We start from the raw sequence: 15927 nt of genomic DNA, 5'->3' as shown, positions 1-15927 counted from the left end.
TTTGACGTGCTTGCTCGCTTTTTCACGCGAAACCTACCATGACTGGTGAAATGTCCGATAGGTGAGGAGATGAAATAAGAAAAATCGTGGAAAAATGGAACACGGGGAGATATCGAAAAATTGATTATACCTGTATCGAAAGAAATATCGCAAGGGCAAGCGTGCAGCGCGACAACGTCGAATGAGAAATTTTTAATGAAAAAAATAAGAAAGGACATTTGGACCCTGTGCTAGAACAGGTAACTATAAACAAGATATCGAGATAAGATGATAGGAAACAATATTTAGGTAATTAGGCCGATTAGATGAGAAACGACATCTGTGACTAGAATTACTGTGACTATTGTTATTGTTCCAGAATGTTCTCTTCCAGGAGCCCACGACTCATGCTAGCTACGTAAGTCAGTCATAAGAGATACTAATGTACCAAGATTTGCGTTACAAATATATATATTTCTCTCATTGGTGTAGAAATAATTAGAGAAAGGGGTTGAACAAACTGCATCCAGCATTCATATTAAACCTATCAGGGTGTTACAATTTTGTTAAAATAACTGGACAGTGGATTTGTATGGATATATACAGGGTATCCCAAAATAACGTATACACACTTTAATACCTTATTCTTTCTTTTCTAGGTACAACCCATTTAAAATAATGGCTGATTTTGGACTACACTTTGAAAAACGTAAATATATTTTAAAGTGCTACCAAAAGTGTGAAAACATACTGGAAGTGCAAAGACGGTTTAATTAAACAGTAAAATATATACTGTTCTTATAATCACGCAAAGTGTGTCTTCATTTTTTGGGACACCCTGTATATATCCATACAAATCCACTGTCCAGTTATTTCAACAAAATTATAACACCCTGATAGGTTTAACACGTTCTGTGCTAAGCCATTTTTGCCCGCCATGATCTCCAGGCCATTTGTTGTTTTGATTAAAAATTGATATATTACTGCACAATATGTCATTACATCATCAATCCATAACTAATTAGCTTGTTTAGAGTAGTTATCACATCGTGTACCATAAATCGTACACGTTGCACGGAACGTGTTAACCCTTTGCACTCGGCGATCTTTTCGTTACAGAACATAGTAATTCGAAAACTTTCTGCCATAAAATCGATGATATTTTCAAAACGATAAATAAGAAGTGCAAATTAATTGTAAGACGTAGAATTATTTTATCTCGATATTCCATGCACTGTTGGGCAATTTTTAATTCGAGATATTAATTAATAATGATGTTTAGAATTTGATTAAATGGTGACTGAGAGTCGCCTCTCGAGTGCAAAGGGTTAATATTGATGCTGGATGCAATTTGTTCAACCACTATCTCAAATTATTTCTACACCAACGAGAGAAATTCTTTTTCTTGGAGTTTGTTATTAGAATTTTAAATTCTAGGATAAATGTTGATACGAAGACAGCTTTTCTTTTCCTTTTTTAATGAATTGAGCTTTCTAGGAATTCGATTCCTGTGGAAAAACGAATTATATAATAATATTGTCATAAAAACTACTTAACAGAAAATAAGTACGATCTGTGTATACATATTCATTTATTCATAATAATATTTCGTTTATTTCCATTTAACAATTGTAGATATTTTCTGTTTCTAAATGACTCAAGGATATTGAACAAGGTTGACTCATGGTCGAAAAAAAGAGTAAATGAACTGTAATTTATAATGGAAAAAAAGATTACTTTGCGGAAAAAGTTATTTAGAATAAAACTAGAAATGGATGCGGCAAACATAAGAATAATGAACCTCTAGTGAATAAATAAATAAATTGATTAATGACGATTTTCTAAGAATTTAAGAAGATAATCGCGATGCATCTTCGCAGTTCATTTTACTTAAACATATTCACGTCTGTAAGATTTATTATCCTTGATTACAAAACGAAGAATAATTTCGCTAAATTGACACCTAGATATGACAGAGTAGTTTAAATATTAATATGCATGTGATTTTTTGTTTACTGCTCATAAAATTTCTATACAAATGTAAAACTCGGCTTGCACTAGGCGCAAGAAGCACATTTTAAAACCAACAGACACATAAACATCTACGTATATTTATAATACACAGTTCTATATAGTCATATATATTTTTAAATATTAAATTTGTAATATAAAAATAAAAGACCACTAAGAAAGGAATCTCCTAATTCATAAAGTTCTGCTATCCACCAAGAATTTTTACAAAAATATGATGAATACCTTCTTTCGTTAAATTTACTTCCAAATTTTTTAACTTAAATCGTATGAAAACATTTTATTAAAATAAATTCTTATAAAAATGTCTTCTGTTACTTTCAACAAACTATAAAAAGAACTTTATTAACCGTCATAGTTGTCACTTGTCTCCTCGTGGCTCGTAAAGATGTTAGATTTAGTGTCTCCGAAAATAAAAATGCGGCTCGGACTCGACAAATTGATATTAAGTACACCGGTATTCTTACAAATACACATATATGCTTATTTATAACCTCCATTTTATTAACCGTACACGAAAGATCCACACAACGATTAAGACCGACACGATACTTGAGGAATGTTTACACCAGTTTTACCTCGAGATAAATAAAAAGCAAATTCTTCTCGCAACTTGGATGTCCACAGGTACACGACAGGTAGACAAGGGAATCCTCGGCGTGCGAGTTGAATTGGACCTAAAAAGCAGAAGCACCGGTGGCAAAGAGCGGCATCGATCAGCCGAACAAGGGAAACGAGAGGATGGAAGTGGTCGGGACAGATTTCCACGACCTGACCTACCCTCGCACGTATCTCTGACACCACACACCAAAACGGTAACCCAAGAAAGTCGTAAATGCCACCCCACAGCGCCACGCGACCCCTGAAAACACTGCAGCACCAGTCGTTTGGTGTAACAAGAGAGGCTACCCCTGCAGCGTTTAGCCGAACGCGCGAAGGGTCTATAAAAGGGCAACTGATGAGATTCTGTAAGTGGACTACCTGTCAATGCGCACGTCATCGATTGCTCTAGCCGAAAAGGAATAAAGAGGGCCGACCACGGCCTGATTCGGAGATTTACGAGTCGGAATTTCGAGAAGCCGAAGGTCTGTGGTCGTAAAAGTTTCGAGAGTTCCGTGTCAAACGGGGAAAATCTTTAAGCAACCGCAACACCGTTCTGGTTTCGATTATCCTGTTCGTGTTCCCGGAACGGTGATAGCTTAGAGCATGAACACGTGCCCCGTTTAAGATGCCTCATCAGCTCGGGGCTAGAAAGATCCTAGATTGCGACTCTGGTCCGAGTCGTGGGGCATAGTGGCAGCTCCTTGAGCCAGATTTAACACCGTGTGTGACACAGACGTATAATCCTCTAATTGCACGGTTGTAACGCGGTTCACGATCGACAGAATCGTACGACGGTACGTGATGGAAGACGCGTGTACACGAAGAAGGAAATGCTAAGGAAAGAAAGGAAAAAAGGGCGGTAAATCTGTCCTGCTATCGCGCGGTGTTATCTCTGTGTAGGACATGCATGTTATTCGAAGAATTAATATTTCTTGCCGAGCAATCGACCAAGATCTGGCACGATGAAGATTAATCTTTACAACCGATCAAACGCCTGCTGTACCTTAAGAACCGTGCTTTCATTTTATTGACAGAATAAACCCGGCCTGGCTGCCCACGAGGTCCCAACGGTTCGTCCTTTTTCCACCTCTCTTGCATTTCACACCAAACGCCTTTGCATGCGCGGAACTACTAATTACTCGTCGAAGAAATTATCTCGCTTGTAAAATATTATCGCGAGCAAATATAAATTCTGCCTACCAGCCGGCTCTAAAATATTTGATATATTTCGTGTCGTGCGGGTTTTGCTCGTGATTCGCCATGTTGGCCAAAACGAGGGACAAAAGTTTAACGAATACGAGCATATGTTGGTGTATTCTTTGGCTATGGCTGTTGAAATACACGGGTTTCACAGACCCGTTACCTGGACACCGATAACGTCAATTGTTCAATGAACTAACGCAACTGTCATGTTTATACCATATAGTTGGTAGAAATAGACCTGTAACGAAGTGAAGACGCGAATAAAGATTATCTTAAAGGATAGATTATAGGACTATATAATAGGAAACTATATTTCCTTCTAGAAATCTTAACCTCTGTAAATGGGACGGTTCGAAATTAATCGTACCATGGAGTCTAGTTGCTGTCAAGATAGGCATTTCAAATTGTGTTTGGCCAGTACACATTTCTGCTTACTCGCTATTATCGTTCATAGCACTCCAAGATGTCAAATTCTAGACATAAGTAATCGATGCATTTACGTGGGACACGTAAATAGACCTTTCAACTCTATCAGTTGTATACCATAGTCCCCCAAAGGGTTAATGTCGCGCTACCCCTAAACAGAGCACAGCATCCAAACGTATATACCTAACAAAGACAATTGCAAAACTCCCTCATTTTCGAAGGTTGACCCGTGTCTCTCGTACACTCGAATTGCTCGTGAAATTCGTTTTAGGACTTTCGAAACGAACATGCTAACGAAGCATCGCAGTTACCGTTTCGCGCCAATTGTCAGAAAGGTCGCCATTTTTTCTTTCGATTACATAAACGATATCGCGAAGGTATCCGTGATAAGAGGTTAAAGATTTAATCGCAAACTTCTACCTTTATTCAATATTTTCCGCGTTTCTTTAACGACGAGTATTCCTATTTTACTATTACGTCCGGTGCATTCGTTAGAATTTAGCGATATTTATCCCCGCCGTAAAATTGTCCAACGATTAATTGGACAATTGAAAGAACGTAAGAGCGCCATAAAGCGAGGCGGAATTATCCATAAGCAAATAACAGAAAATTACTCATACACGCGAGGTCGTACGAGCAACTACCGACGTGGAGGAACGGGTACGAACACACTCGGTGAGCCCGACACGTTTTTACCAAAGGTTTTTAGACATAATCGAGTATCGCGCAGGGTTAAGAGAGAAGCAAGGAGTTATCGCTATGGAAGACCGAAAGAAGTACGTGAAAAAGGAGGAAAACAAACAAGAAGGAGACGTAATTATGAGAACGAGCAGTTGTAAGTGCCACGCGTCAGATGGCCGAGTCGCGCGGCCTCGCATGGGGATTCAAAATGGCGACGGCGCAACGCTCTCTGTACACGTAAACCTTTGGAGAACTGACCTTACGTTTTCACCAAGCATATCCTTTGCCAGCATAACAACCAGCGACGCGTTATTAAAAGCCTCTACCCGATGCCTCCAAGTGCAAGCTCGTAAAGACCGACTTTACAACCCTATATACCCGCTATAATCACCCCTGGCCGAAGCAACGATTCCCTACGCCCCGTTCGCTTCCACTCGACTTTCCATGGTATCGCTGGCCACGCCACTTTTCCATTACCAACCATGATACAGAGATGCTCCCCCTCCGTGTTAATTTCATCATCGCGGATCCGTGGAAACGTGCCGGTTGTAAATCAATTAACAGGTTTATGGCTCTTTATGGGGACGACTGTCGTAAACCTTGGATCGGCCCGGTCCCACAGAAGGACCGCGGAAGAACGACAAAGACCTCGGGAAATTCCATTATTAGCGATTATCAGATGGACCGGAATCGTGGATCTTTCATCCACGTAGTTTCGCAATTTCAAATTTCAGTTTCAAATGGCCGATTCGAGTCGATTGCTCATAGGAATTTAATCATAATACCTTAGATATCGTTAGGTATTAATAAGCGTTATTCGAGAATAATCCCTTCAGGTATCAAGCAGTCGATTACTCACAGGAATTTAATAACGACACCTCGGATATCGGTAGGTATTAACCCTTATCGGTTGCTAGCCTTTTATACGTGATTCTCACAAGCTTGTAGCTGCTTTCGGTAAATATGCAAAAGATTTCCGTCTTGTCACCTCCCACGTGACGCACGATCACAGCGACAAAGTACTGTTGTCACGTGATAGGTGACTTAGGACCGATAAGGGTTAATAATCGAGCACGAGAAACGTACGAAAATGATTAACCCTCCCAAACTTGAGCCAAAACTTAATTCGAGAGTAATCCTGTGTACTTCAATGGCGGCGACATGGAGACATCGATGATCCAAGAGATCGATGACAAGAGGGTTCCCAAAAAGAAATTCTACCTCAATGGAACGAAGAAATCCTCCCGATATATAAAACTCGAAACACCTTGAAACAAATTAATCCGACAACGCGAGTTCTTCTATCAGAGGAAGATTTATTCGCTATAGACGGGTGTATAAAACCAGAACGTATCACAGGTGAAAACCCCGTGTGGAGCTACCCTCGCTCGATACCAGGGAATTTCATTCGAGAACACGACCAACATTGAAAGGGAATAATTCAGCAACGATCGGACGACTCGTTGTTTCTAACTCGTAAAAAATTTTTAGCATCGCGTCCGTGAGCTATACCTGCGAGATACTGTTAGGGAACGCGTGCTGAGACCTTGCTAGACAGATCAGGCCAGGGCCCGGTGTGCGTGAATCGGACTTTAGTGTGGTTTGCCCGCACGCAGGCTTTAGCCTCCTTCGAACCGTTTACGTCCGTGAACAAACTATTTCATCCGAAAGCGAGCAAAATAACAATAACTTTTAAAAACGAGCCAGATCGTAAAAGCAAGAGCGAGCTCCCAGGTTTCGGCTTTGGTTATAAGTTCGTATTATATTAGCCGGCTTGGAACGACTCGCCGGCCAATGGGGACGCTCGTAAACCCAGGGTTAACATTCGGTCGGGTTGTCAAGTGAAAGAGTGGCTTGAATTTCGTTGGGATCACTGTGAACGACGTTATAAGTACGTTCGTTCGGTTATACCGGGCGTTCCGAGGCTTTTGTTCAAATTAGAGCCACCAGTCGGACCGAATCCCCCGAACGTTCTCGATCGTATGCGATCAGAACTTTCTATCACCATTACAAATCCGACGTTACACGCTCACCCGTGTATGCGGCTGTAGAATCGATGGTATCGCTATGAACCGTTTTATAAAAGTTCGTTAACGATTTACAGCTTGTAATACACCGCTTGCTACACGTCGAATTCGCGTGTTAAAAGCCATGTTCATTTGCAAGATGCAGTTGGCCCAGCCTTAAGTTATGTCGCCGGGGACCAGGGTCCAAGAGGGAATATCCTTCCTCCGGCTGGCCGGTTTTATGTCTTTCGTCGTTAATATGACGTCGGTCAAAGTCGTAAGACGCGAAAGCTATAGGTAATCGGTAACAAACGTTCAATTCGTCGAACTGGAGTACAGTGCTCGAATTGTGCTCGCTGAGAATAATGATCTTTCATTAACTGAACTTCTTCAAATAACATTTTATACGGTAATTGCAATCGATACGATGACTCGTATATGCATACACGGGTAAATAACAGTCCACTCAGGAAGACCAGTGAATAACTGCCTTTGTTTCCAGGCCTGGCGACAAGGGAGGTCTCCTTATCTGCTCGTTAGAATTTCTTTTACAATTATCCCGCTTTATTGCCCGCTCGCGATTGTAGCGGATTCGCACGCCCGTGGCCGCACGATTCGCCGAGAGTTGATCGACATCGTTTCGCATTGCAATATCATTGGTTATCTGGCCATTCATCGAGAGTATGTACGTTTTCAGCGAAATCGGCCGGTATGTCGAAATCGCGGGATAGAAGCGCGTGAAAGTGGCGTTATGCGGTTAATAATGCTGCTACAAAATTAATTACTCCTGCGCCAGTACATAATTCAACGTTTATGCATTCGCGGGGATAATAAAATATCTTCATTGCCTTTTCGGTACATTTTCCACCGGGGTCTTTGACTTCGTACGAACGTGATTCGAGCTGGAAACAGGGGTATCGCGAACGGAGTGGAAATAAAATGTTGCGATTTATTTCACCGGTGGTCGTTTCTATTCTTACGTCGGAATGAATTTTAATCGCCTGATAAGAATTTGGAATATCCGGAAAGCCGAGTTAAGAGAGAAATTAAGCAACGGGCACAAGGTTAATGAATACGAGGGAACAATTAGCGGTAATGTAAGCGATATAGGTAATTTGTTTCGTGGTACATAAAAGAGAAGTCGGATTTGTAATCATTTTGAAATAACGTGCCGATTGATTAAGATGCTACGTTTTATTTCTGTTTTCTCTCTTACTGTTTCTGCGCAATTTGCCAAGGAAAATGGCCGTTTCTTGCTTTCAACGTCATTTAAGTACTATTAAAACAGCGCCAAGCCGTTGAAAAGTCACTTGAATCATGGTGGAATACTTGGATTAAAGAACTTCGTGTTGCCGACAAGTCGAATCTCTCCTCATGCATTAAACATTCGTCGTTTAACAACTCGATAAGAGATTGAAATAAAAAGAGAACATTATTTATCCTATATAGAAAGTAGGCGACTGAGAAAAAGGAGAAAATAATATATTCTTTGAACCTATGTCGCCATTAAAAAATTAAATTTTTTAAAGAATAATTATACTTGTTAAAATAATTAATAGAAATAGGTAACCATTAAATTCGCTAATAATTAGTATCGAATTTTTGCAATAAATGGTACTCTCTTATTTTTCAGTACAAAGTGTCCATAACGTATTGAATATGACGCCATAATTAAAATCGTACGACTACTCTAAAGATGCTGAAGAATGATCGACCAAAATTAGATAAAATTTTCTTTTATTGTAAAGAAAATGACTGCTACTTTGTGCCAAAAATAACATCACTTTTTAGCCAACTAGATAAATTTTCAAAATTTTGACAGAAAAATTAAAATCAAGCAAACAACACGAAACTAAACTCTAATTCTTTTCAAACATCCATGAATTTTAACTAATTGGTATTAATAAATAAAAACCTGATAAGAATTAAAAATAAATAACATCGCGTTTGTTCGAATATATTATCCTCTAGCTTCCTGTATTAATTTATGATAATTAAATAAAATTGATATTTTATGGTAAGAAAGATTTTGAATGCCTTTGATGGAGTTTATAATTCATCATACCTGTCTACACACCCGCGCGAATAAACCCGAAATCTCGCGAAACGAGACCTACTACAGAATACACCTTGTAACCCTCTTGAAAGTATTATCGAGGGTGAGACAACGGAGACTGATGCTGCTCCATGTACAGAGGGTGAGTTTCATAGGTGAAGCAGAGGGGTGACTAAAAGTCGGAGCAAGCAACAGGTAGGCAATCCCGGTTTTCAACGTGTACATACGTATACATTACATGTATATTCATCACCAGACGAGTACATTGAGTTAAATAGGCGATGAGCATGCATATTAAGCATACTATGCCCCCTACAGCGTAGATATCGTACTAATAAACGCCTTCAAATTTTAATGACAATGTATGTTTCGTTGTTCGGAAAATTCTGATGCATAAATAAATCGGAAAAACGGATTAACAATCCTATGAAAAATAATTATCGATTATGTGGCGTTCCAAAATGAAAAAAAAATAGAAAAAGAAAAATAAATAAATTAATGAATGTTGGAACTTGATTGCAAATGTCTAAGATTTTATTACGTAAGAACTGAAAGAAAAAAGATCAGTTTATTCATAATGAAACTCGTGGTAAACAAATCTGATGTAACTTCGATGATCATTTGCATTCTTATCCCCCAGAAATTCGTGACATCAAATCCATTCAACGTAGTTTTATCGAAATACATGAAAAATAAATTTAGAACAAAATGTTTGCGATAATTAAAGCGATCAAAGCAGAATCTCAAAATGCTAAAAAATAAAAGAAAAAGATATAGAAACAAACAAAAGAATTCATCTAAAATGAAATCCACAGATCGGAGTTATAAGTAACTAGAGCACTAACGAAAACTGGAGCACAATGCTTACAATTTCTATTCCGCCTGTCAGTGTTCAACTCGAAATTAATTCCTTGAATATTCATATACGTAATATACACGATTTTCTATACACGCTTGCACGCGTTTAATACCCTATCTAACATTACAACTAAATTTCTCTTCATCGCAATTCTAATGGCCATTACGTCACAAAAGAGTTTTCCAAACATTTTCTTCTACAAAATATTTCATATGTATATAGAAAAATCATGAAATTCGAAGAGACATAATGGAAAAGATGGATAAAAGAGAGATTATTATCACTCACTGGTTAGCGACTGCGGTATATGGGTGATCGTTCCAGTGTGAGGGTGCAACGGGGGTAATTTTCTGGAACTAGGAATACTGATGACACCGCCGAAGCCGGTGTGTATGCCGTTGCTACCATGGCTGCTGACCGGTGAATCGCCACTGCTGCTGTCGTAACTACCCTCGAGACTTCTAGCTGGCTGAGGAATCGAAGAAACTCGATCAGTTTCTGCACCGAATGGCAGTGGATCCACCTGTTAGGAGAAGATCAATTACGATCGCAGGTCGACGAGATAAGAGTAGCTGATTTGAGATTATCGCGGACGCGAGGCGCACAGGAAACACAGCAGAGGAAATTTGCCCCTGCATCGCGAGCAGGCCTAACCCAGTGTTAGGTACCCGATGAGATACGAAAATAATCATAGCTTCGCGCGATTCTATTCGAGCAATTATAGTATCTACGATTACTACTCGTCGTATCGAAGGTCCAGGTCGCGGATGCACTCGTTAATCGGATGATTTATTTCTGAAAGGCATGCGCGCCTCGCGAGATTTACGCGATGTACGAGAGGTCTCACGCGTGCAAGCTCGGTCAATCTTGGTAACGGACAAAATGGACGGTCGAGAAAAGCTGAACGAGGATGTACAATGTTTGACATATTCCGTGAGCTTGAAATCGATGCCTCCGATGCTACTTTATCACGTGTTTTCTTTTTTCTTTGTTATATACAGAGCAAGTTAATACAACAGATCATAAATGGCAAGGTGCATAAAAATGATTAGAAAATGAAATCGACGGAATGTCGAATACGAAGTCAACAAAATATCTACAATCTGCTTTGAATTGAATTACAAATTGAACATAGCAATTATCAACGCCATGTTTATGGCCAATACTAGAGGATTTTCTAAACATTTCTATTTATATACAGTTTTAAATTAATTTGATGAAAATTCCATTGACGTAGGGCTATTATAAAGCTTCGCGTGAAAGCACACGGTATTAATAATTATTAATTTTCTATATTTTAAATAACATTCCTTATGGATTATATATACTACAATTAATTAGATCTCACATCTGAAGCTCCAATTAATTTTATCAAACTTATACCTAAGAACATCTCAATTTTCTTTACTTTCATAGACTCAAAGTAATTTAAAACGATCATCGAAATTCTTCGTGAATTTCACGAATTTCGAATTAATATTCCAATACTCTCGCGTGTATAATATTCATGTCGAATCGGTAAGCGACTTTTGCTGCATCTTAGACACTAAAACAAATTCAGCAACTCGGTGAACCTATAAACTGAAAAAACATATTTCATATACTCTGCGATTAAATAACATACAAAATATCACAACTCGCGAATATGCATACAATTTTGCTGAAGCAGAGGTCCCTGAAGTACCCACAACCCTATTCCGATAAAATTCAAATCACCCACAAATCCCCCAGAAACGTAGAAATTTCAAATTCTTATTAGTCCCCTGTAAAAGAAATCCTCTACCTTCTTAGACGCGCAAAACTCATGAATATTCTACCCGGCAAGATTTTTATCGTCCCCTGTTACGACACAGATCACCTTCCAGGATTACAACATACAAATACACAAATACATGAAATAACATTCAAAGCCTGCGAGAAAGTCTCTGACGTACAAAGATATACCAGCTCGCAGACTATTATAAGGCCTCCGCGAGGAAGACCCAAGGAGCAAGGAAGAACTAACCTCTTCCGCCGCTCTGACTTTGACTTCATCCTGCGCCAGCTGCCTTCTCAGCTTCGTCTGCTGCGCCATCACGCGCTGCCGATCGGCCGTGATCTTACACTTCTCGCAGTTACAGTAACGGTACTTGCAGTACCTCTTGTGCGATTTTAGGGTGATCTTCAGCCGATGGTTGCGACATCTTGCGCAGTTGCGCGGCGCACGGGGCCTCGGCGTGCTGTTGGTGGACGAGGACGCGTCCGTTTGCATCCGCGTGGAAACCACCTCGTCCCCGTTTTCCATGCTGTCCTGCGAATGTTCCAGATGCTCGAACGTGTTTACACCGGTTGACTGTTGGGGAGCCAGGTCCGCGGTTCTGTTTTGCTCGTTCTGTTTGGAATACATAGATGGCCCCGATCAGGGCCTTTTCATCGCAGCGAAGAACAACTTCGGGGTGACCCACGAAGGGACAGCTCTTCGCCCAGGCTGTCGTCGATTTTTCTTCTGCTTCTATCACACGCTTGTCTAATCGACTTGCATCACCTTCGACGCGCCAAGCCGATCCTCGCCAACCTACTCTCCCATCCAATGTTCGAGTTTCGCGATCTGCAACAGGAAAAGGAAGTTCTTCGTCAGTGAGTATGGTGAAAAAAAGGTACTTTGTCGTGAAAATTATTGGCTGTGTGAAAGTGGGGTCTCGATATCTTCCTATGTATTAGATAGGATTATACAGGGAGGATGTAATAATGAAAAGTATATTTCTGTAGGATAAATATGTTAAGCTTATTTTCTTTTTATTATTATTATTTTAGTTTAATTTTAGAATATACGATAATGAGGAATTGAATAAAGTAACGTTACTTTAAGCCAGAAGCAGGATACTATCTTAGATAAGTTACATAGATTATTTGACTTTGTTGAATTAATTTTAAATAAGGAAATTACATTCTATCATATATTTATCGAGGAATCGATAAAATCGTATAGGTTTTCTCATCAAATATACAATAATACCTTCGTTTATTTAATACGCGCAATAATATTTCTGCCAAATGCGTTTAAATCAATATTGCTAATATTGCCAATTTAAAAATCTCTCCCGATTAAAAATCTAATTTACCCCGGAGAAAAGCCAGACGCCAATTCGAATTCAGAGACCATCGTCTGCTCGGCCCTAACTGCCAAGGTGGAATTAAATTATACCGCGTAAATAGGAATAAAATTTAAGCGAACGATCGAATTCATAAGAATATAGCCGTTTCGTTGGAAACGGTGTAATAACAGTCTCGTCCAATCTACACCGCGATATCTGTACATGAAATTCATTCGTCGCACAACTGCCGTCGGATTGCACTAGGGGTACGTTAGGTCTGTTGAATTGCTGACCCAAGAAGACCGCGATTCAGACCCTATCAACTGGAACACGATGGCAAATATTATCTACAAATACTTCTCAGGAGCATTCATGCACTCTGTTCAGGCTAACTGGAAGATCGCTTAATTGGACGACTTTGCCTTTCACTAAAATACCTAATAACGATAAGAACACCAATAGACTATATACAAGTGAAGCGTTCAATCAAAATGTTGCGACACTAAATACATGATATTTCCTTTATACTTGAGCCCCGGTAATGTTATTTGTGTTTAATAATATACACCCGTTTAAAGAATATTCTGGAAACCTCCGTTAAACGGTGCTCGATTAAATGCTGAAGAGACATGAAGATCACGCGAGCGATTTTCTTGCTCGTTACACTCTTTTCATTTTCTTATATTATCTGCGATACGTTCTTGTGAAAGGTGCAGGTTTTACTGCTCCAAGGCAACTGATTATCTTAACGTATAATTATGAATAAAATAAAATCGACAATATGCTAGCTTACTCGATTACCATTGCTTTTAAGCATCGGGGGAAAAAAGAAATTCCAAAATGTTTCCCCACGTGAAAATGTAGACCGAGAAAACGACTCGAGATTCGCGTAATAGGAATGTTTCGTGAAAAGGGGGCTTAAGCCATCAACTGATATAGCCTGCTCGATCGCTATTGCCCTTAAATATCGCTAAAGCTTCCAAAATATGTTCTTGGGCGTGAAAGTGGCAATTAAAAAACTGGTAATCGACGAAAAAATTCGCGTAATAAGAATCCTTCATGAAAACGAGCCTTCAAGCTGTCGATCCGTTGACAGCTTACACGACTGTCATTGCTCTTAAGCGGCGCTAAAAATTGCCAAATGTTGCGAGACGCGAAAATATAGACAGGAATAAGTCGTAATCGACGCAAAATTCGTGTAATGGAAATTTTTCCATGGAAACAAGGCTTATCGTCGCGTTTATAGGCAATGGCGCGATGGCAGACTATAGATCTGCTTCCCGATTCTTAACCTGCCTTTCAAAATTGTAACGTTGCAGGGTAAAACGATCCTAAAAACGTTTCGTGTCCAAGACCTGCCGGTGTGTAATCGATATGTAATAGAGAGGTCAAAACAATATCCTGTTCCAGGTGACTTATTCATGGGCAATCGATTTAGCCTCACCTTTGCCGTGCTTTCTTTCGTTATACCGATTTCATGATCGATCTTCGGAATGGCGAATTCTCAGAACCCTACCGTTTACCTCCATTCCGCTATTCGATCACGTTTTTCCACGGATATTCCACGGGAATGCTCGATTTCGGCCGAGAAGCTTCGATCGAGAGATGAACGACGGGATATGGGAAAGCTCGACACACGAGGCTCGATGACTGAATAACGAGGACTCGTTGCCGGAATTTATAAGGGTTTAATGAAAACGGCAGACAGTGATTTATCAAGAGGATACGGTAGGAAATGAAATTAGTGCTAATGCTACACGACCGAACAAAGTATTACTAAGTATAGAGCAGATAGCTGCGAGTTTGACAGAATCTTCGGCTGAAATCTGAAACCTACTGGATATTAAGTACAGGCCTTAAAGCTCTTCCACCCTCGATCCGAGAACAGATAAACGGGCATCCTTAGATCGTGCCTCGATTCTGCCACTCCACGTATACAAATAGTACCTTTTAGCATACACTGCCTGCTTTGGCGATCTGTCGTGTGATAATTCTTGCACAATAATCGCAATGGAAACAAAGTATCAGTGTCGATGGACTAGGTCAAATCAATGACAGCCTGTAATAGGAGCTGCGTAGCAGAAATGAAAGGACAAGACATAACCTCACATTTCAAGACACTTCGAGTGGAAGATCAACTGGAACGTTGTCGGATTGATTTAGTTACTTTAGTTATACCTTCGTGATACATTAAGACTGTTTATCTTAATTTGGAACCTAACAGTAAGTACGTATGTACGTTTGGTTTTGGTGGACATTTTTGTATAGTTAAAATCTAGTAACTTTCTGTTACTTTCATTTTGGCGATAATTTTGAAGATTTACAAAATCATGGTTTTATAAAAACAGATAAAAATAGGAATGATTTTAAAAATATAAAAATTACGAAGTTTGAGTATAGAGAAGAGTACAAAAAAAAAAAGAATGGAAAGTATTATTTTTAAGGAATGAAAGTTCTTATAATTTTATCTCATGCAATATTCTGTTAGATTCCATCATACTTCTCGCCACACAGTCATAAATTGTACTATTATTTTTGCAACTGCATGATATCAGTAACTACATTTAATCAGACTAATATTTACTTTACACTTTACTGAGTAATCTTTGAGAATATACCACTATCTTATATTTAATAACTTTGATATTTATCTATTTTACTGCTTCGCGTGTTTCGTGTCATAAACTAAAAGCTTCGTCTATGGCGACAAAACTTTCAACAATTTCTCTGCAAAAATAATCTACCATGGTAGAATTAGCCTAACAAATGTGTTCTCGCTAATTTTCTATTAATTCCGTTGAAAAATCTTCTGAAATAATTTCTCAAAAATAAATCGAGCGAAAAAGAAGCTCAGATTTCTTTTTAATAATTGATATCGTACAAATTATGCTTATGAAAAACGAATTGTAACACGCGTCATTTCCAAGAAAAACTTTTATTTGTCTACGGCCCCGTGACTACGAACGTTTGTTGCGAAAATCCTTGCCAGTAGTAGAATCATTATAAAGA

General features: G+C 39.2%; 1 protein-coding gene across 2 annotated transcripts in view; it reads right to left on the bottom strand.

Annotated features, from left to right (window-relative positions):
• dsx (transcription factor doublesex) overlaps positions 1 to 15927 on the bottom strand; it is a 223217-nt gene that overhangs the window by 201864 nt on the left and 5426 nt on the right. The window contains exons 2-3 of one of the 2 annotated variants that reach the window (XM_017900020.1): positions 11850 to 12431; positions 10133 to 10313 (exon numbers count right to left, since the gene is read on the bottom strand). In XM_017900020.1, coding sequence (XP_017755509.1) covers positions 10133 to 10313; positions 11850 to 12230 — 562 coding nt within the window. In that variant the 5' untranslated portion in view covers positions 12231 to 12431. Of the gene's footprint in view, positions 1 to 10132; positions 10368 to 11849; positions 12432 to 15927 lie in introns of both variants that reach the window. The other variant, XM_017900019.1, reaches the window with a different exon arrangement.

This window comes from Eufriesea mexicana, unplaced genomic scaffold (genome assembly GCF_001483705.2).
Source record: "Eufriesea mexicana isolate 0111107269 unplaced genomic scaffold, ASM148370v2 scaffold1028, whole genome shotgun sequence".
Classification (NCBI taxonomy): Eukaryota; Metazoa; Arthropoda; class Insecta; order Hymenoptera; family Apidae; genus Eufriesea; species Eufriesea mexicana.
Note: the sequence above shows the minus strand (reverse complement) of the source record. Positions and strands in the feature narration are given on the sequence as shown.